Source organism: Anthonomus grandis, chromosome 1 (assembly GCF_022605725.1).
Source record: "Anthonomus grandis grandis chromosome 1, icAntGran1.3, whole genome shotgun sequence".
Classification (NCBI taxonomy): domain Eukaryota; kingdom Metazoa; phylum Arthropoda; class Insecta; order Coleoptera; family Curculionidae; genus Anthonomus; species Anthonomus grandis.
The window spans coordinates 6,619,224-6,641,374 of NC_065546.1; the positions used below are offsets into that span (position 1 = coordinate 6,619,224).

General features: G+C 32.8%; 1 protein-coding gene and 1 long non-coding RNA gene across 9 annotated transcripts in view; one reads left to right on the plus strand and one right to left on the minus strand.

Moving 5' to 3' along the window:
- Window positions 1–21,585, plus strand: part of LOC126738992 (band 7 protein AGAP004871) — a 102,630-nt gene extending 81,045 nt beyond the window's left edge. For all 8 annotated transcript variants that reach the window (XM_050444753.1, XM_050444912.1, XM_050444552.1 and 5 more), the window contains 3 exons: window positions 14,468–14,727; window positions 18,237–18,417; window positions 18,475–21,585. In XM_050444753.1, coding sequence (XP_050300710.1) covers window positions 14,468–14,727; window positions 18,237–18,417; window positions 18,475–18,582 — 549 coding nt within the window. In that variant the 3' untranslated portion in view covers window positions 18,583–21,585. The remainder of the gene's footprint in view (window positions 1–14,467; window positions 14,728–18,236; window positions 18,418–18,474) is intronic.
- LOC126739983 (uncharacterized) lies at window positions 1,709–2,783 on the minus strand. The gene is made up of 2 exons (XR_007661764.1): window positions 2,328–2,783; window positions 1,709–2,268 (listed from the first exon to the last, which is right to left on the minus strand). It is a non-coding gene; the product is annotated as an uncharacterized LOC126739983 (long non-coding RNA).
- Window positions 21,586–22,151: the final 566 nt, after the last annotated feature.

Below are 22,151 nucleotides of genomic sequence, written 5' to 3' on the forward strand. Positions count from 1 at the left end.
AAGAGTTGTATTTAATTAAAATTAAAAGAGTATTTTAAATATATAAGAAACATAACAAAAAAACTAAAGAAATGCTGGCCATTTAAATAGCACACTTAAAAAATATTTACTTTCACCAAAACCAATTTAATATTTTGTTGGGTATCCTTTATTTTTTATAACTTCACTTAATCGCTTGGGTATTGACTCCACCAATTTTGCACACACGCTTGCCGGAATACTGTTACAAGCCTCTTGGAAGTTTTGCCATAGTTCATCCAGATTTGAGGGATTTAATACCTTAATTTTCGTTTTAACGTGATCCCACAAATTTTCCAGAGGGTTCAGGTCTGGGCTTTGTGGCGGCCATTCCAAAACATCTACCACATTTTTAGTAAACCATCGTTTTATTGATTTTGCAGAATGTTTTGGATCATTATCGTGCATGAACTTATATGTAATTGGCATAAAATGCTCCATGTATGGTTCCATAACATTCTGCAAAATCTCCCTATACTTGTATTGGTCCATTATTCCCTCTATACGATGAATAGGTCCAACACCATGCCATGACATTGCTCCCCATATCATAATTGATCCTCCTCCATGCTTAGCAGTTTTAATTGTGTACCTAGGGTTTAAGGCACGATTGGGAGGACGTCTAACATAGCATTTTCCATCATTTCCAAATCTATTAATCTTGGTTTCATCGCTCCATAATATGGTTTTCCAAAAATTAATGTCCTTATTTATATGTTGTTTAGCAAATGCCAATCTTTTTTTAATATTTCTTTTTGAAACAAGTGGTTTTTTCCTAGCTACACAACCTTTGAGATCTTTTTCACATAATCTTCTTCTTATTGTTCTTGCAGAAATATTGACGCCATATTGGTCTGCTATTTCACGTTTTATTTGGGCGGAACTTAAAAATGGATTACCCTTGCTTATTCTAATAATAATTTTATCCATGTTATACGTGGTTTTTCGAGGCCTTGTTAATCTTTTCTTGTTCATTGTGCTTTGAGTGATCTCATAGAGAGCCAGAGCATTATAAACCATTTTCCTAGAGCAATTTAAATCTTTTGCTATAGCAGAAATAGAAAAGCCTTGATTTTTCTTTTCTATAATAAGAGCTCTCCTCTCTGGTCCACAATGTTTCGTTCTACCCACTAAAAACAAAACTACTCTTGACAATATTCAAAAATTTAAAAGTTAAAATAATACTTACTAATTAACACTCGATATATTTAATAAGAATGAAAGGTGTGCTATTTATGTGTCCAGCCTTAAAACGTGGATGGATTCATTTAATATATGAATTCGAATCCATAGATGATAAAATACATTTTCCGAAAATCGATAAGAAATAATAACATTTTTGACAACATATTTGAAAGAAAAAGTCAATATTTCCTCCAACTTGATTGTTGCCTGGCAATCGAAAATAACAGTAAGGAAATATTCATTTCTGTACTGTAAGGAAATGTTATTTCCATACAGTAAACTTTAGAACATAAATGCGAACAGGTTTTTTCCTAAACAATTTTATTTTTAAAACTTTCACAACAACAAACAAGGTTAACATTATATTTTAAAATTATTACTTATAATTTGTTATATTTACTGTTATTTGACAATTAGTACAAGTATTGAAAACTGGAAGAACTTGGGAACTAATAGCATTCTTTTGTTGAATATTTTCCAAACTAATAATTTTATTTGTATGACAATAACTAATATTGGACGTTACTGCAGTATTAGAAATATTAGATTTACTTTCTTGATTTTTTTCTGCTGTGAAAATTTTATTTGCCACTTCTTCCTTATTAGTAAGAGACTCTTCTATATATCCTTCAGCGACGTTTGTTGATTTCCATCCACCCAGTCTCTTTAAACTAGTAATATCTCCACCAGAATCAACAAGCATTGTGGCAGAAGACCGACGAAAACAGTGGCCGGTATATTCTTTCGAGTTTGGCAAATTCAAATAACTGGCCACTATTTTAGGCATGTTTCTAAATTGGTGAATTCCTACTACTTGCTACAACCTTTTTCATTTTGGTACTTAAAAAAAAACCGAGTGGTATTCATGTCTCTTGGTCTTAAAGAGACATACTTGCGGTATAGATTTAAGTACATTTCGTTTACTATAAATGATCTTGATGTATTGGTTTTTGAATCCGGTATGGTAACTAAAAGTTTAGATAGTAGGTCTTGTATATCTTGTACAGTCATTTTAACCAGCTCGTCCATTCTGCAAGCTCCGGAAATTCCAAATATTACAGCTACCTACAACAATAAATAAGTATGTAAAGAATCCAAATATAATTTGAAGTTTTGTAAGTTACCTTAATCATTAAATATTCCTTATCTGGAGCTTCCTGAATAAATTTCTTTATTTCTTCTTTAGTTAAAATCTTGGATTTTTTTGGCTTATAGGCATGTGCTTGCCGTTTCAGGAATGCCCGAAGTTTTGAATATTTAGATATATCCACATCATGTCTAATTGCAAGGGTTGCCTGCAGCATTGAATAATTGGCCCATAAAGTTGAAGATTTCATCTTGGAACCAAGCTCCAAGAAGTACGCCATTACAACATTTTCCGAGAAAGAAGTTACATTTTTATTCGTACGGTAGTCCATGAAGCGGTTGTATGCATAGTTATACTTATTTCTAGATTTTACTGGTAACAATTCCAATGATGCAGCATTCACTGCCTCCGTGAGTTCTGGGGGGGTTCCAGAAATGGAACAGTCATCATCACTCATCATTTTACACGTTACTTTGGCTTTTTAAAACGTTAAAAAATCAATACTTTGAAAAGACACCACAAATAAACTTTTCACTCGTCAAGTTTGACAATTTCAAATTATGTACTTCGTTTCCGTAGTTACGAAACAATGTTTCATGGCTTCTTTTATTTAAGGAAAAAATAATAATATTGATTTAAAATTTTTAACATGATTAGTAATAATTTACCGTAATTTTAATGATTCCCGATTTTCGGAAAAATAGTATGTAGACCTCGTAGGAAAAGCCACATTCCCGGACTCCGTATTGCCAGTCTCGGCTTGCGCCTCAACTGGCAATTTTTACGATCGCCCGGGAATGTTAAGCTTTTCCTACTAGATATACAATATACTATTTTTTAACAATAACTTACTCAAATTGTTCGACAAGCATGCTCCTATTAAAACTATAGTAGTTCGAAAAAAAAAAGATTCTCCGTGGCTGACAGCGATTAGAGTGGAAAAAAGGGCTTTTTATAGTGATAGATTTGAGAATTGTACAATTGTACATCATACAGACATGAGAATTGTACATCAACGCAGAAGCAAATTCCTAAATCTTTTGTAAATACCAACAATTTTAATTCATATTTTATAGATAGTACAAGAATGACAAATATTGATAATTCTGATGAGTTAATTAATTTCTATGATCAGAATGCATTACCAACCTTAAACAAGTTTTCTTTTCATCCCACTGATTATAATACTATTTCTGCAATTATATTACGTATTAAGTCTAAAGCATTCGGGGTGGATAATCTTAATATTACATTAATTCAACTATGCTGTCCTTTTATTATACCCTTTATTTTACATATTGTTAACGAGTGTATTAATAAAACTACTTTCTCAAATGCTGGAAAGAAGCCTTTGTGTTGCCATTGCCGAAAGTGCATAATCCAACAGATTTTAGTCAATTTAGGTCTATCAGTATTTTACCAACGTTTTCAAAAATTCTCGAACGCATTCTAGACTCTCAAATTCGTAGTTTTTTTAATAATAATGATAATTTACCACCTAAGCAATCTGGACTTAGAACAAATTATAGTTGTACTTCGGCTATAGGGCGGACGTTATTGATGACGTAATTCGGGATAGGAATGATGGTAAGATTTCTGCTCTGGTGTTGTTGGATTATACTAAAGCTTTTGATTTCGTTAGCCACTCAATTTTAAAGTCTTTGGAAGTTGAAAGTGGTGTGAAGTTGAAAGTGATTGTGTGGATCATGGAATACTACTGTCAAAGCTTGATTTTTCCGGATTTAGGGGAGTGGCTTTGGGGTGGTTGAAGTCATACCTGTCTGGTCGCACCCAGAGGGTGGTTGCATCTGGATTTTCATCAGGGATAGCACACCTTAAATGTGGTGTACCTCAAGGGTCAGTGTTAGATCCTATTTTATTTTTATTATACGTTAATGACTTAAGCTCTCTATCACTGCATGGACTAGTGGTTCAGTTTGCCGATGATACTACAATTCTGTGGCATAACAAAGATCACAAAAGAGTCAGATCTCTGATAGTAGAGTACATTCACGAAATTAAAGAGTGGTGCATTGTTGATAAGACTGTTGTTCTGGGCTTTAAGTCATTACACTTAGAGGTTCATTACACTTTTTTCGTTTGATTAGCAGAGCCCACTACAATCATGGTGGGGATTATTGTCGATTTCTCGGCCTTTTCATTGATGAGAGTTTAAGGTTTGACAACCACGTTTTGGGCCTCGCTGCTAAACTTTCTTCTGGTTGTTTTGCAGTCAGGGTTGCCAGGCATGAGTTGGGGCGGTTGTTTGCTCGTTCCGTTTATTTCGCCTTAATAGACTCTCATATCCGTTATGGGTTGCCATTTTGGGGTTTGTGCTCCAAGGGACTCCTTAACATAATTTTTACTATTCAGAAAAAAGCTTTAAGGTACCTGTGTGGTGTTGGTCTGAGAGTCTCTTGTAAACCTCTTTTTGTAACTGAAAGAATTTTAACAGTTTTCTCACTCTTTATATTGAAAACTGCAACACTCATACATGAGTCCGTAAGGCCACCATCCTGCACCAGTCATAATACTCGTCAAGTTGGCAACTGATCTCTTCCAATCCCCACCTCCTCATTTACGAGAAACTCTCTTATATTTATTAGTCGTAACATATTTAATCATGCTGTTGATCAGATTTTTTTTTATTATTCTGGTTTTATGTTGGTTCTTGCCTTTTCTTTTCTTCTTTTTTGGTTTTTCCTTTGATTATATAAAATATGCTTTTATGTACAATCAAAATCGATTCTGTATTCTGTTTTTATCCTGTATCCTGTATAAACAAAAATACTAGTATTATAAATTCTAGGATTAGGAAGCTTTTAGCACAAGTTTGTAAACTTAGCAAATAAAGTATATTTTGACTTTAACTTGAATTATAAACTATTTTTATTGTTTTTTCATTTAGAATGTTTCGAAGCTGGTAAAATTCTTAATATAGTTTTTGAAGTTTTTTCGCCGTTTCGATAGTATGCTCATTCCAGCGAAGATGTTGATCAATATATAATACGCCAGGGTAATTAGCAAAAATAGGAGAAGTTTTTGCAATCAAGTTGAATTTCTTACAGATGCTAGTACTCATCAAGAGTACTTTGTAAAAAAAAGTTACACCTTCTCGGAGGCTTGCTTTTTCCGCCATGTTAAATTAAAGATGGCGGCTGGTGCTATTCTTAAAAAAATCGTAACTTTCTTATTTATTACCAGATTTTCGTCAAGAAAAAAACATTATCTTTATTTTTAACTAGAGAATAAGACAAAAATATAAAAACTACTTTGACAGGTCATATTTCTGCCAAAATAAGGACATAAAAAAATCGAAAAGCTTTTCTTCAACTTTTAGCCAACCGTACTCTTTACCAAAAAAAGTTAAAATATGTGTCTTTTATGCGTTTTTGTTTTAATTTTAAAACAGTCGCCAAATTTATGACAAGTACTTTAGGAGATAGAGTTAAAAAGCGCTACAAAATACCAAAAAAAAAAAAAAAAACTTATGCAGGATGTAACTTTACTTCTTGTTTGATTTATGTACCAAAATATTTTGTAACAAATACACTAAAAAAAAAATATGTTTATAACAAAAACAGTTTGGTTTTAACTTATAAAAGAAATATGACCATTAAAAAAATAAAAATAAAAAATTTTATAAAAATAAAAAATATTGTTATTCTTAATAATAAGGAACATTATATATTGGTAAAAAGAACATTATATTTTGTGCTAAAAAATTACAAACGAAGCTTTTAATAGCTTTCAACTAACAATAATATATAACTATTTATCGTTAAAAGTTATAACGACTTATTTGGTTACATTTTACTTAAACTTCATCATCTATTTCCACTTCATCCAAATCAATTCTGGGTGCATTCATACAAGCTTAATTGCATTTTTTACATAAAATGCCGCATTTTCGATTATACGAAGGACAAATACAGTTTGCTGTGCATAGATCTTTGAATTTGCAAAAAAAAGTAGCCATTCAGTTCAGGCCCCGGGGGTTTTGTGTATGTTACTGGGAAAAGCTCATTGCCATTGGAAAACCACCCCCACTCAAGTGGGTCCAACTCGTTTCCTCTCCAGCTTTGTAACTGTAAATACACTCTAAATACATATTGCTTACAGGAGTCTTCTGTGGGAGGAAGATTTGCCAAATCAAAATTAGATCCTAAACCTTGTGTAGAGGTGATTTGTTTATAGCAATGAAGTCTTGACTGATTAAGATTTTTACAGTTTTGGACGAAAAAAAAATTTAATATAAGTTTTTGTCCAACTGCACTTAGGACAGCCTTATTCATATAAGGGGCATTAAAACTTTTGATAAAATCATACATTTCAGGATTATTTTTTAATACGTCAAATATTCTTTTTTTGCCCATTTTATATGGATACGAGGTAGTATCACATCCTGTAAATGCATGAATGAATAAAAGATTTTCACGGATCTGTTCTGAGAGCAAAGTTTGAATTTTAAAAATATTTAGAAATTTATCAAAAGATTTACTCGTGCTGGGTGCCCAAACATATAGCTGGTGGTTAGACTTATTTGCTAAGGAAATTAAAATTACAATTAGATCTGTATCATTACCAAAGACTACTACATCTTGCGATTGACATTCTGTTATTGCGGTTAAGGCAACAACTCTGTCACAATCAGATTTCGTATGTGTGACTTCTCGGCTAGGCAAGAAATAAACCTTTCTTTGTTTGAAGAATTTGATAGGAAGTCTGACTTTTCACTATAACCATCAAAAGCTACCCAAGAGCATGAATTTTAATATCAGATTGTTCGGGTTGATCGGCAGCCGTTAATGAAAATGCTATAAATTTAGTTTTTACAACGTTTAGACTTATTTTTTGTAAAACGCTAAGGCCTTGTTTACCTTTCAAAACAACATTTTGTTGTCTGTAAATATCACTGCAGTGTCATCGGCAAAGCAAATAATCGAATCATTCTTCAGCAATTGTCCCAATTCATTAATATAAACTAAAAATAAAACTGCTGCCAGAACTGTGCCCTTGAAGTACTCCAGTGCTAATGACCGCTACTTAATAAATCACTACATCGAACTTTTTGGATACGATTTTCCAAATATGATTTAAAAAGATCTAACACATGACCTCTCACCCCAATACGGTCCAGCTTCCTTAATAGCACGGAGTGAGAGACCGTATCGAATGCTTTAGCAAAATCCTTAAAGATTGTGATGCATTTTTTATTTTGCTGCTTTTAGATAGTATATCCCGATACCAACAAAACACAGCATCCTCAGTGTTTTTATCCTGCTTGAACTCAAACTGTTGATAATTATAAATAAGATTTTGTAATTCAAAAGAATCCACGAGGCGGGCTTTAACACATTTTTTCCATAATTTGGAAAAGTTACTTAGAAGTGAGATTGGTCTATAGTTTGTCATGTGATATGGCTCTCCACTTTTGAAGACTGGAATAACCAGAGCAGTTTTCCATTCTACAGGAATTTTTGAAGCACTAAAAGTTAAATTCATTACATGTACTAAAGGCTTTAAGATACAGGTATGAGTTGATTTTATTAATTTGGCGCTTATACCGCCTTCACCCGGAGAAGAGTCTGTTTTTAAAGAGTTTATATGTGATACAAGTTCTTTTTCGTTGACTGGTTTTAGAAAAAATGATTTGTTTACAGCATAGTTACTTTTGTTATCTTCATTCGCGAATGTAATTTTGCTAGCCATTATTTCTCCAATTTTTGCAAAAAAGTTATTAAAAAGTGAACATGTTTTTTCTTTATTTTTTATAATCGCACCCGTTTTGTCTTTTATTATTATTTCATGTTTATTATTGTTTTTGTTTATAGATTGATTAATAACTTCCCATATTTTTTTATAGTTCCTGTCTGCTACGTTAATTTTATTTTTGTAGTAATTATATTTAGTTTTTGTAATATGTTTCTATATTTCTAGTACTGCGCCTCCCTTTCCACTGAAAAATTTTTTAGTAGTTGCTGTTTTAGGCTATCCCTATGTTTGACTAGATAAAAGAAGAGATTTTAGGCACAATTTGTTTACTGTAGCGGACAAATATATGACCTATACAACTCGAAGAATCTAAAGTAACTGGTAGCTTTATTTAAGCTGGAATAAAAACCACTCTCGTTCATTAAATTTAAAAATTCATTTATTTTTTAAGAAGAAACATCCAAGTGATTTATGTTTATATCGCCTATAAAAATATCTAAATTATGGGTGCGCCAATTTTTTAAGTATTGCTCTAACTCATTTAAAATTATCTCCAAATTTGATAAAGGAGGACTATAGCAACAAGTTATGGAAGCATCTACCTTGTTTAAATTAGGTAGATCAAAGAGACTTACCTCATGTTCATCCAAAAGAAAAATGTCTTACAATACCAATATATTAATATTTTCGGACTCAATTTATTCAATAAGCACATTTAGTTCATCAACATTTTTCCTTATATTTCAAACATTTATGTAGATCATCTTTAATTTATTATTGCCCCCAGCCAACTCTCTCACCTCTTAAGCCGCTACTAAATACTGCGCATTAAACTGCTCGCACTCTTCGATAGCTCAAAATAAGTTAAGCATTACTACAAATATTTAACTAAACTAAAAAAAAAATAATACAAAAGAAAAATTATTAAAAAGAAGTAAAATTTGAACCTATACTCCTAAATATAAAGGTGTTGCCATCTCTTATAAAAACCCTCTTCCAATCAACTTTCTCCTGGACTGTTTTATATGATAATATAGAGATTTTTCCTCAGAATACATTTTCAGGATCAAGGACCAGACAAATCACTGTGGCTAAGCAAAATCCACTGGCAAATCTCAAAGAGCATGGTAATATATACCAATTTTTGTATAATACCCGGTTTATGCCGTATTATTTATTCTTTTCCGAGTGTCACGGCTTAATAAAAGATTTCTTCACTTATTTTTATCCAACAAACAACTTTCCATTACTTTAATAACCTATATGTCATCCATTTCCATTTATCAAATCCGAAGTGCTCTTCCGACATCTTATCTCACTGCCAAATTACTTCTGAATTGTTTAACCCAGTTTTCAAATAGTCTGAATGCAATATTCCGATTTACGGAATGCTTCCCTCAAACGTTCGGCTTGGCTAAAATAGAGGCGGCAGCGACAAAATAAGTGTAAAGTTTCACAATTCATTTGTGTGTTTTAAACGACTGACTGGCGCTAAACGTCGTGTTTTTTTTTTTGTAAAGAATTTCTATTTTAAGAAGAGTAGCTTTGAACTGATTATTTATACATTGAAGCAGGATGACGCCTATAATGAAAGCCATTGTGTTCGATTGAAAAACTTTTGTTTGAGTATAAAAGGAGTTTTTTAAATAATCTTCAGGAAAAGCTGCTAATAGCTCAATTCTCCAAAGGCGAAATAAAAATACGTATGAAGAATATTTCCAACAGGCAAACTGTAACAACACTTTAAAGCATTGATCTTAAATGTCAATACCTTGCTCATTTCTAAGCTTAGATTTGAAGAATTTCTTTTATAGTTATAAAAAAAAATTAATCTTCCACAAGCAGAATTTAAAAAATGGTGAAGGGAGTATGATGTGTCAAATGAGTCAAATCTTTAGTGATAACATGCTCATGTCCAATAAGAAAATCTGTTTAATTCACAAAATTCCGTAAAAATTAAATCATTTAATTAAGTAAAATTAATATTACTAATTCCAAATCCACGAAGCTTTAAAGTTATGTCGATAAAACCAATATTTCACTGCTTCGAAACTGACCAAAGAAAAATCCTTACTGAGACTTGATGGATCTTAGTTGATTTTAGAGAGTTTTTTGGGGGATATTTAGAGCAAGTTAGTGGATTTAATGGCATCAATATTATCCTAGGGGATTTTAATTTTAATTTATTTAAAAACAGTTTTTATAGTAACAAATTATTAAGTATCATTTATACCAATGGGTTTAGTCAAATAATTAAGACTCCAACTAGAATAGTCCAAAGAAGTCAGACTCTGATCGATTATTTAATTTAATTTCAAATGACAAATCTCTTTCGCATAAAGTCCATCAAACTCCTAAAATTAGTGACCGTTCTATTATATCAATTTCTATGGATCAATCGAAGGAACAGCCAATGGATATAGTAAGTTATACTAGGCCTTTTAAAACCTATAAATGCCAGAAACTTCAGGAAGAACTGCTTACATGCAATTGGAATAGAAATAGTTCAGATGTTGACTTACTAGCTAATACTTTTGTCACAGATATTAGAACAATTCTTGACAGTATGTGCCCAAGGATTAAAATTGTGCAAAAACAGAAATATGCCGATAAAAAATGGATAACTCAAGATATAAGGGAGCAAATGCAGGAAAGGGATCGATCATATAAAAGGGCTGCCATAGAAAATAACGACAACATTTGGAATGAATATAAAGCTATAAGAAATAACATAGTAAGCAAGATAAGAGTAGAAAAGGATAGATTTTTGCGAATACCATAGATCTAAATAAAAATAATCAAAAAGAACTCTGGAAAAATCTGAAGACGCTTTTGCCAGGAAAAAACCAAAACATGCCTAATGAAATAAAGTTTGAAAATGAAATCATTACACAGGAGGATGATATTGCACATAGATTTAATAATTATTTCGTGAATAGTATTGATCTTATTCTTGCAGATATTCCACTAGCAGCAAATGGTCAAACATATTTCATTGAACCACCTTCAGTCCAGAAAACCTTGACACAATTTAATAAAGTTTCGATGACTAAAATGAAGGAAATACTTAAAAATCTAAAAAACGTTGGTGGTGGGGAGAGTGGCACATCTAAGCCGGTTCTTTGCGATGTTGCTTATGTTGTGGGTGATCGTCTTTTGGATATTATCAATACATCCTTAAGTATTGGGGTTTTTCCGCAAGCCTGGAAACTTTCTACTGTTGTTCCTGTTCCAAAAGTGCAAAACACTAAATTGTGTAATGAATTTCGGCCAATTAACACCGTACCTATTTATGAGAAGCTCCTTGAAGTATGTGTTAAGAAACAGCTACTCGAACATTGTAATATAAATAAAATAGTTGTGCCTAACCAATCGGGGTTCCGTGAGAATCATTCATGTAAGTCATTATTAATATAGTTGATAATTTTCTCAGGGCCCTTGACTCTGATAATCTAGTACTTGCTGTGTTTTTGGATTTTAAGAGAGCGTTTGAAACCGTGAGTAGAGAAATGTTAATTAGGAAATTAGAACGGTTAGGCCTTAAACATAATCTATTGGAGTGGTTTCAATCTTATCTAAGTGGTAGAGTTCAGCGAGTCATGTACAAAAATAGTTCATCTAAAAGTGTTAATGTAAAGCATGGTGTGCCGCAGGGAACGATCTTGGGCCCCTTGCTATTTTTATTGTATGTCAACGATATGGTGGAGGTAGTGCGGGGGTGTAATGTGGTGTTGTTTGCGGACGATACAATGTTATATGTGGTGGGTAAAGACATTCATCAACTGCAACAGGTCATGAACGTTGAACTCAATAACTTATTCATCTGGCTCTGTAGAAATAAACTAAGTTTAAATGCAAGTAAATCCAAGTTTTGTATATTTGGCAAGAGATCTAGATTAAGTTCTATAGACATGGGCAATATACAGATTTCTGTGAATGGGGAAAGTATTTTGTATTCCAAAGAAATTAAATATTTGGGAACAATTTTCGATGCCAATCTGAATTTCCATGCTCATGCAGATTATGTAATGAGAAAATTTTCAAAAAAAGTTGGATTTATCACAAGAATTGGAAAAAATTTGTCAATGTACATCAAATTAAAACTTTATAACGCCATTGCTCTTCCTCATTTACAGTTCTGTTCAACATTATTGTTTAACTTGCCACAGTATAGAATTGACCAACTAGAAAGAATTCAAAATAGGGCTATGAGACTGATTCTAAATTGTAATCGTTACACGCCTGTTGTCTCTATATTGGGTATCCTAGATATGTTGTCTGTAGATCAAAGAATTTTGTATAACGTTTATTTGTTTATTTTTAAATTAAAACATCAGATGCTCCCCGATTATATCTGTAATAAATTAAGAGTTTTTGGAGATATACATAACTATAATACGAGAAATCGTATAGACTTCATACTAGTCGACAGATGTAACACAACCCAAATGCATAATTCAGTTCTATAGAAAGGTTTAATTTTATTTAACAACTTGCCTGCTAACATTAAAAATTGTATTACTTTGAATCAATTCAGAGGGCTCTTGAGAAAATTTATTATGAATAAGTAAAATTATGTTTGTTATTTTAATTATGTAGTTTATTAAGTTTTACTATAGTATGCATTGTTTCCGCTCCAATCATCATCTTGATTCTGGGTTTATCTGTTAACTGGGTATTTTTGGGCCAACCGGGATACTGGTTACAGCTTCTTGGAACTACCGAAGCATTTGTAAGTGTTACACGGGGGACCAATGTGTCTGGTCAGCAAGATCAACCAAGTTCCAACTGTGTGTCATCGGCTGCTTGCAACCGAACCGACTCGATTCACCTGAGTCGACATTATTTTTATTATTATAAGGCAAACAACAATTAACTGTGCTTTTAATAAGTGGAGCAAGGAAATAATGTTTAGGTTAAGTCTAGTCCACAAACCGGAGTGTCCTGATACAGTTATAGCCAACTTACACTTTTAGTTTATTTTTCATTTATGTTCTTATTGAATGTAGCTTCTTGCTAAATAAAGATATTATTTATTTATTTATTTTTAAAATTTAATCACTATTGAAACGAATATCATTAACAATTATTATAAGTGGATAAATGATTAATGAACATTTTCTTTCTGGTTTTATGATGAGTATTGTTTAAAATCAGTTCCTGAGATAAATATTTCACCATTAATGAATCTCTAAAATTTATTATTTTGTGAAACCACTGTTTAAATACTTATTATCCCTTAAAATTAGATTTAAAAAATCTACTAGTTGTGTTGAAGTTGGACCACGTAATTCTTTAAAACAGATTTTGGGTTGGCAAATTGCTGAGATTAATATTTTATCAGCGTAAAGGTTGAAGAACTTGAGTACAACAGAAGACGTTAAAATATCCATTTAAAACTCATTTTTTTTCGGGTAAATTATGAAGAGTTATGTGTTATGTTTGTAGGATATAGGTCAAAAAAAATATTCCATAATATCTCTAAACCTTTAAAATTTTAAAACCAAAAGGTCACAATAGAAAATATCAAAATTAAAAACTTGCATATACACCTACATATATTGTAGATCATCCTCGTCAATAATAATAACTGTAATATCATAATCAATATAAGAAATTCATAGATCCTGCCGTGCTCCAGAGTTTTTTAATTTTAATTTTTTTCTTTGTTATGTTATAACTATTTATATTGAAAGATGAATTAGGACAATCGTTTCAAGCAGCCAATCCACTTATCAATTCTTTATAAAAGAAAAAACAAAACATTGATAAGGTTTATTGTAAATATTTCTTTTTTGGATAGATATACCTGGGGACTCACATAGTGTTAGATCTTAGACTGTGTACGAGATGTTCCCAGGTTAAACTTGTATGTTGCTAATTAGGTTAAAATAAGCATTACTTAGATTGTCAACTTCCTCAATTCTATTAATTTAGTAATGCTACTTGGGTGTTTTTTGATTTCACTTAAGAGTCTCTTTTTATAATTTTGCTGTCTAGATAAAATTTCTGTTTTTTCAAAATCAAATGGATGTTGAAACTTTTCAAAGTGCTCAGCAAGAGCTCGGTTTTTATAAAATTGGTTTAATGATTTTTAAGTTAATGATTTTATTATGTATCTTTTTAGAGTTCTGAGGATGATCTCATAAAGATCGAAATTTTTGACCTATATTCAACAAAAACAAATATTATGGAGACTTATTGTTGAAGTATTCAATTTAATTACTATTTATGCAATATCAATATTAAAAAGTTTTTGTTTCCGGTGAAAGCATATATCTCATCCTAACAAATATTTGAAATTTCATGTAGATTGCTTGATTAGTAATAAAAATAATTACTTGACAATGAAACGATGTAAAGATTTAACTATAAGAAGAAAGTTAAGCTGATTCATTAATTCTTAACAAAATAATTATCAAAATCTTCAAGTCCCACCGAATAACTAATGTTCTTATTTAGGTTCTAACAAAAGACAGCGTAACAGTTTCTGTAGATGCTGTGGTTTACTATCGAGTCTCTAATGCTACAGTATCCATCGCAAACGTAGAGAATGCTCATCACTCTACACGTCTCCTTGCGCAAACCACCTTGAGGAACATCATGGGACAGAGACCTCTGCACGAAATACTTAGTGAACGGGAAAGCATTTCTCAACACATGAAGGCTCTCTTAGATGAAGCTACTGATTCATGGGGAATTAATGTTGAAAGAGTTGAAATGTAAGTGAACGTTTTATGTAAATGACGATTTTATGTCATAGTATTTGTTGTTGAAACATAAAACCGCAACAAGACATTGGCAACAGATACAATTTTTATGTTTAAATAAGCTTAAATTTGTGATGTTACGTATGGAGACATACTCAGAAAAATCTCAAAAGTTTTAATATATTTTCCTGTTTGCAATATGTGAAATATCAAGAGTTGGTGGACCGTATGATATTATGTAAAATAATATAACCTGAAGCCGGGCGCTTTTATTGAATAAAATGCAGTTCGGGGAAAATAAAGAGGGCGAGAGGGTGAAACTCTGCATATTTAAATTGCAATTTCCAAATTCCTTCGAGCGTTACGTTACGGGTTTTTTTCTTTTCGGCGAGCCGCGGTTTTTATTTCTCGGTAGAGCGAGCTATTTTCAGTTAAATTGCCTAATTTTTTACCAGGGTTTTTTTAAAGTAGCTTGAAAAAACACCATTTTAGTTACTTTACTGGCTAAAAAAATATTTTTCTTCGTTATAATACACCACTGTACCTATTTTCACGGTAAAAAGTAGTCATTGTCAAAGCTTTACCTAATCTAAATATAATATAACTAAAAAAAATCAAATAAAATAGGGGTAACTTATTTCGTAAAAACTCCTCCAAAGAATAGTTCTATAATACCTTTTTAGTCGCCAAAAACTCCTTTGTTTTCCACGTGAACTTTTTATAAGTGTAAATTTCTCAGATATTTATGGAAAAATGGTAAATATCTTTAAAACATTATGAATAAACAAAAGCGATGCTGTATATTTTCCTATAAATGGAAGGTGTGAAATATCACCATTTGTTCCTTTAGTTTTTTTTTTGACCTGTGTTTTCTTTTTAACCACTTTTTGCTTTTTTTTTCCTTCGGAACTAGAAGTTTTTAGATCTTCAAGTTCTCTTTTATACGACGTTGACGTAAGGATGGCCGTCTTGCCTCGACGGCAATTATTTTTTTCTGGCTTTTATTTCTACAGTAGGAACAGGCATTATCTGAGCTGAAGTACAGTTTTCAAAGCTGGTACTTAAGTCACGGCAAACATTTTTTGTAAAATTCGAGCAAACTCTTTTAGGTGGCGACCCACTTGCCGCTGGAGTTTTATGCAACAGACTATGAGATAATGTGGCAAGCTTACTCAAAGGGCAATAATTATCTTCATCATCTGAGCTTTGGTAGCCGGCAGATGTGAGATGATGATCTGTATGGGCCTGATAGCTGGTAGATGGCTAAACATCATCACTAGAACCTATGGTTGAGTGATTACTAGGAATGGCAACCGGAATTACATTCTTAGTTAAGTTTGGTTGATTTTTTTATGGATGATAGAGGGAAGACCATCTTTATTTGCATTTGCTTGTAATTAATGAACTTGCTTATCCTCCGTTAGGCTTATGTTTGTTGTTTCTGCAGCAAGAAAATCGGCATCTGTAAAGTTCTCAGAGTTGAATGGCCATATGCCGCATTTCCGAAATCCGTTAATCGCTGTAGACATAGTGGCAGCTTGTATGAAAGCTTTACCAAAAACTTCGCTAATTTGGAACATGCTAATAACTCTACCTGGATTAAATCTTAGCAGCTTGCTGTGTGCTTGCGTGCTGTTGCAGCTTGGTCATAATATACACTCAAAGGCTTCATAAAAGAAACATCCAACGGCTAAAGCCGATGAGTGCAGTGAGGTGGGAAGCAGATTATAATCACACCGTTTTCTTTAGCAACGTCTATACCGTCAACCGGGTTGTCTTTAGTTGCTCCACTGAATTGGACGAAAGCTTTGAACCATGAGACAAATATCAATATGTCATCCATCCACTGGCATTGCAATGAAAAGTTGTTCCTGGTGCCGAGTTAATCATTAATTCGGCTTTCATCCGTTTCCGAGGAAAGATTAGCATCGGGGGCATATAATTCCCTGCTGCGCTAATACAAATCTCGACTGTTTGTCCTCGTTCAGCTGAGGATAGCGACCCAACTTGCTTCCTACCCTTGCGTGAAATTATCTTTGACTTTGTTTTTGAAACCGAAGAGACTCCCGTTTCATCACAGTTATAAATCCTATCTGGTCCTAGTTTATAGTTATCTAAAACATCACCCAAAAGCTTATAAATTTTTGCGACGGAAATTTCATAGATATCTTATAGATAAATCACTGTGACGTTTTAAAAATTCTTGAACCCAGTCAACACCGGCGAGTTTGGCTGTTACATTAAATCTATGTTTCTTGCCATTTTTGACGGCCAGTTGGTATGCTAAACTTCTCAGTTCTATTATGCTAAGTCCAAATAATCTTCCATTTCTTTCAAATATCCGACTAATTCATTTTCTTCCTTTTCAGTGAAAGCAGTTGTAATTGGCCCTAAAGGTAGATCCAATTTCATTTCACCTTTGGTTTTAATAGCGTTGACATGTCTCTTCAACGTTGTTTGTGGCACAGAGTATTGCGACGCAGCTTTACGATAACCCATTTCTTTGGTCAAAACTTTTTCAATCGCTTGTTTCATGCTTTCCTTGGACCACTCTCCTCTCGTTGTTTTCTTTTTATAATTGCGAACCATTCTGCTGCAAATAAAATAATATTTTAATTGACCAATATTTAACTAATCAATTTTTTCATGAAAAAATATATTGTGGCAAGATGGGGTACTTGGATACCCCATCTTACCTCAAAGCACGTGTTTTTCAAAAGGTATTTTCTTACCTTTTATAGGCGAATATAACCAACAAATTTTTTTGTGAAAAGATGCTTCTGTACTGGTACACTGCAGTGGGAATAATAAGTTTCACTTTAACTTCCTGCACAGTTTATGGCAAGCGATATAATATGCCATAAAATAAGATCAACGAAGGTCAAAATGGTAAATTCGCTGTAACTCGAGCAGACGCGCACCGAACGAATGTCTCGGATGCACTGAGCGCGGGTATTGTCCGGACATGTGACTCTAGGCAATAAAGGTGGTCACACACTTTTAAGTTTTGATGTAATCGGGGTACCCCATCTTACCTCATGATCCCGTCTTGCCCCTAGTTCCCCTAATATCGCCTTTCTCGACTTCTACTTTTCTCACTATAAAAATTTAAATGTGTAGCTATAGATCCCTTATTAAATAACAGCATCATCATCATTATCATTTAGCATATTCCTGTGACATATTATTGGATCCTGAAGTGCGAAACCGATCTTTTTATGTTGAATATTATGATTTCAAGAACTGTAATTATGCTTTGTTAAATAATTACCTTGCATCTATAAATTAGAATGAATATTTATATACAGGGTGATTCATTAAGAATGGGCAATTTCTGAACTGGAGATACTCCTCACCAAAATATGGCGATGAAAAAAATAAAATGTTGGTATTAGAATCTCAAAAGAAAATATTAAGTCCCTAGCTTTAACATACTATCAAAACTATAGCATTACTGTTATCTAAGCTATACACCATAAATTATCCTTACCTTAAAGTAATATCATTGTATTATTTTATAGAAAAGACGTCCGTTTACCTGTACAACTTCAAAGGGCCATGGCGGCCGAAGCTGAAGCAGCACGTGAAGCCCGCGCTAAAGTAATCGCGGCCGAAGGTGAACAAAAAGCTTCAAGGGCTCTGCGTGAAGCTTCGGAAGTCATCGGTGACTCTCCTGCCGCCCTTCAATTGCGCTACCTACAGGTGCGTTTATTTCTGTAATTATTTGATGATTGGTTCTAATGCGATTATTATTTTTAGACGTTGAACACGATTTCAACTGAGAAAAACTCAACTATCGTTTTCCCACTGCCTATTGATATAATTTCCTATTTTATGAAAGCCACTGCGGCACAGAAGAATCAGTAAAAGAAATATGGGAAAACTATTACCTGTACGGAAAATTATTTGCTTTGTTTGTTTCTCACCAATGATACTTCTTCAGCGCAAAACTGTTAAAATTCATATTATGCATGTTATGTATTATTTAGGGGAGTGTAAGGCAAAATGGCATATCAGGCAAAATGACATACTTTCCCATACTATGGAGCTTTTAAATATATTCGGCAACACTATACCCAATTACTATAAGCTTACTCGCGGATGCGACTATTAATAATGATCCGGCCATCAAACAGGGTTGTAGTGCTTGTCAAAAAAAGTTTTTGTTTACACGTGTTGGAGCAGGTAGAAAAGATTAAGGTATGTTATTACGTTTTTGTCGCTTTTTGGCTAAATATAAATAAAACTGTTCACATTTGCATATAGTTTTGCAACCATTATAGGGTTGTATTTAATGCAGTGAAGTAGTTTTTTAATAGATTTTAATGAAATAATTTTAAAAATGTTACCAAGAGACAAAATGACATATCCCTTTGGAAGGCAAAATAACATGTCGTAATAACTGTATGTCGTTTTGCCTTTCAGTGTGAATATGCCGCTGATTATTCATTAATACAGGAATTTTGTTTTAGAATGGTGTCTAACTACTCCAGAAAATCTAATCGCCAATCCTGGTCAACGGCAGACATGCAAAAGGCAATTGAGGGAGTTCGAGAAAAAAGAATGGGTTGGTTAAGGGCTTCTAAGGCGTTCAATGTTCCACAGGCAACCCTGCGAAGGCATTATAATAACAATAATTTGTACGCTCGTGAAGGGAAGAAAAGTCTGGGAAGATTTAGAAAATCCTTAAATGAAGAAATGGAAAAGGCTTTATTAGAGCACATTTTGGATTTAGAGTCAACATTTTTTGGGTTAACACAAAAAGAGCTCCGTACGGTTGCATACGAGCTTGCTGATCGCAGTGGTATGCCACACCAGTTTAAGAAAGTGAAAAAAATAGCTAGCCAGAGAGTGGTTTTATGATTTTATGTCAAGACATCCAACAATATCGCTCAGAAAGCCAGAAGCAACGTCGGCAGCACGGGCCCGGGCCTTCAATAAAGAAGAGGTAGCAAAATATTTTCAGAACTTGGAAAAAATAATTAAAAAGGAAAAAATAAACCCGACGATGATTTAAAACATGGATGAAAGTGGAATAACCAATGTCCAAAAAACTCAAAAGATTGTTGCTCAAAAAGGCAAGAAGCAAGTAGGGTCACTAACAAGTGGAGAACGCGGATTTCATACAACTGCTGTGATTTGCGTAAGCAGCATTGGTAACTATATCCCTCCAGCTCTAATTTTTCCTACCAAAAAGAAAAAATGAACTACTTTATGATGGTGTACCTCAAGGAACGCTTAAATTGTATAATAAACCTGCCTATATGATAAAACCATTATTTTTTAACTGGATTAAACATTTTGTTCAATATGTTATACCCACTTTCGATAATAAAGCCCTGCTAATTTTGGATGTGCATACAAGTCGCAAAGATTATAGTGCCCTAAAATATGCAAAAGAAAATTATGTAGTGGTTTTTGTTTACCAGCGCATTGTACCCATAGACTTCAACCACTAGATGTGTAATTTTTTGGACCTCTGGGATCCTATTATGATCAAGAAGTAACGAACTGGTTAAAAGCAAATCCTGTGAGGACAGTGTCGATGTTTCACATTTCTTCACTGTTTGAAAAGGCGTACAATAAAGCAGCCACTGTAGGAATTGCTTTTAGTGGTTTTAGAGCAACCGGTATTTGCCCACTAAATCCATAAATTTTTCCGGATCATGCCCCCAGTTTAGTAACATCACTGGTTGAGGATACCGAAAACACGGATATTGAAAATGCAGGTAAAAATTCACCTAACAAACATAATGATGATAAGGATGACAATAACCAACCGGGATGCTCGAAGGACAGTGGCTGTTCAACTTTCGGTAAGGTCCCTACTTCGAATAATAACGGAAATAAAATGGCAAATATATCGAAAATAGATAGAAATACAGAAATACGAAATAGAAGAAATACACCCCAAACCTGTAGCTAAGATAGCAATAAAAAAAATCAAGAAAGGAGTCTCAAAGTGTCTTAACAATTTCTCCATTTATTAACAAGTTAAAAGAATTCGAAATAAAAAAAAGAGAAAGAGAAGTCAGAAAAAGTAATCGAGCCCGGATTACCAAACAAGTTTTTCATGATTCAGATGAAGAACTTGAACCTTTTGGAAATGAATCAGAGGACGAGGATGATCCAGCGTGCATCTACTGCAATGAAGTTTTCAGTAGATCGAGGTCCAAGAAGCAATGGATAAAATGCCAACTCTGCAAAATGTGGGCTCACACTGACTGCGCAGATGTGTCAAAGAAAACCAAGCAATTTATTTGTGATGCATGCAAAGATTAGTTTAAGCAAATGTATTTTTTAAAGAGTGGGATCTTTAGAATAATGTTTTACTTTATATACATTTGTTTAATAAACATTTTAAACCGTACATATTTTTTGTTTTGAAATTTAATGTCATTATGAATATGTATGCCATTTTGCCTACCTGCCTATGTTATCTTGCCTACACAGTGGTGAGCAAATTGACACTTTGAGGTATTTGTTAAATATTTTATTTCTGGTGAACATGACCTGCTTTTAGTCTTAAACTTTTTTATATATAGTTTACATACACCAATAATATTTTAAACATTAGAATAATGCGTTTAACATTTTTTGAAAAAAAATTATGCGGTCTTAAACACAAAGTATGCCATTTTGCCTTACACTCCCCTAATTCGATTGGGATTGGGTTTGTGTTTAACAGAAAAAAATGTTCCTTCTTTCTTTAGTTAAAATGGAGTTGTAGAAGTGTCATGTGGACCAATCAAATATATATAGGCTAAGAAGTTATCTAATCAACGATATTTTGACTAATATACAATATTTATTATTCTAGTCAGTATAGTATTAATGTACTTTAAAGATGTAAATATATCCAAGAAGGAGGAGTGTTATTTTTTTAAAACTTTCCATAAAAAAGTACTACGAGCTCAGGCTTTGACTGCCAGTTAATACTATCATTTTCGGAAACTGTCAGTTAAAACTATATAGAAGCAATACAAGTACAGTTCAATATTTCTTTCTATTGATCCGTTGATCCAAACTGGAAAAAATATTTTGCCATTCTCAATTTATTTCTTTTTAATGGTACAAAAAATAATAAAAAAACGTTTGCCAATGATACTAGAGGTTGACGTTAAGAAAAGGCTTGGAGATAAAAATCGTGAAAGCTGGAATATCGTAGAGAAAGATGATCAATTATTTAATTATTTAATAAATCACACTACTTGAAACAAAAAAAGAATTTCCGTAGAAAGCACTCACTACTTCTGGACTGTGTTAGAAAAAAAATATGTATTTCGACTTCATCAAATGATATTGTAATCACCATACTTATAATTGAACATATGGTATGTACCTATATCTAGTTGAGATAAAATAATTTTTTATTAATATTTATTCATGTTATTTTACATTGTTGCTCTTTATATAAAATCTAACATGTTCGTTAC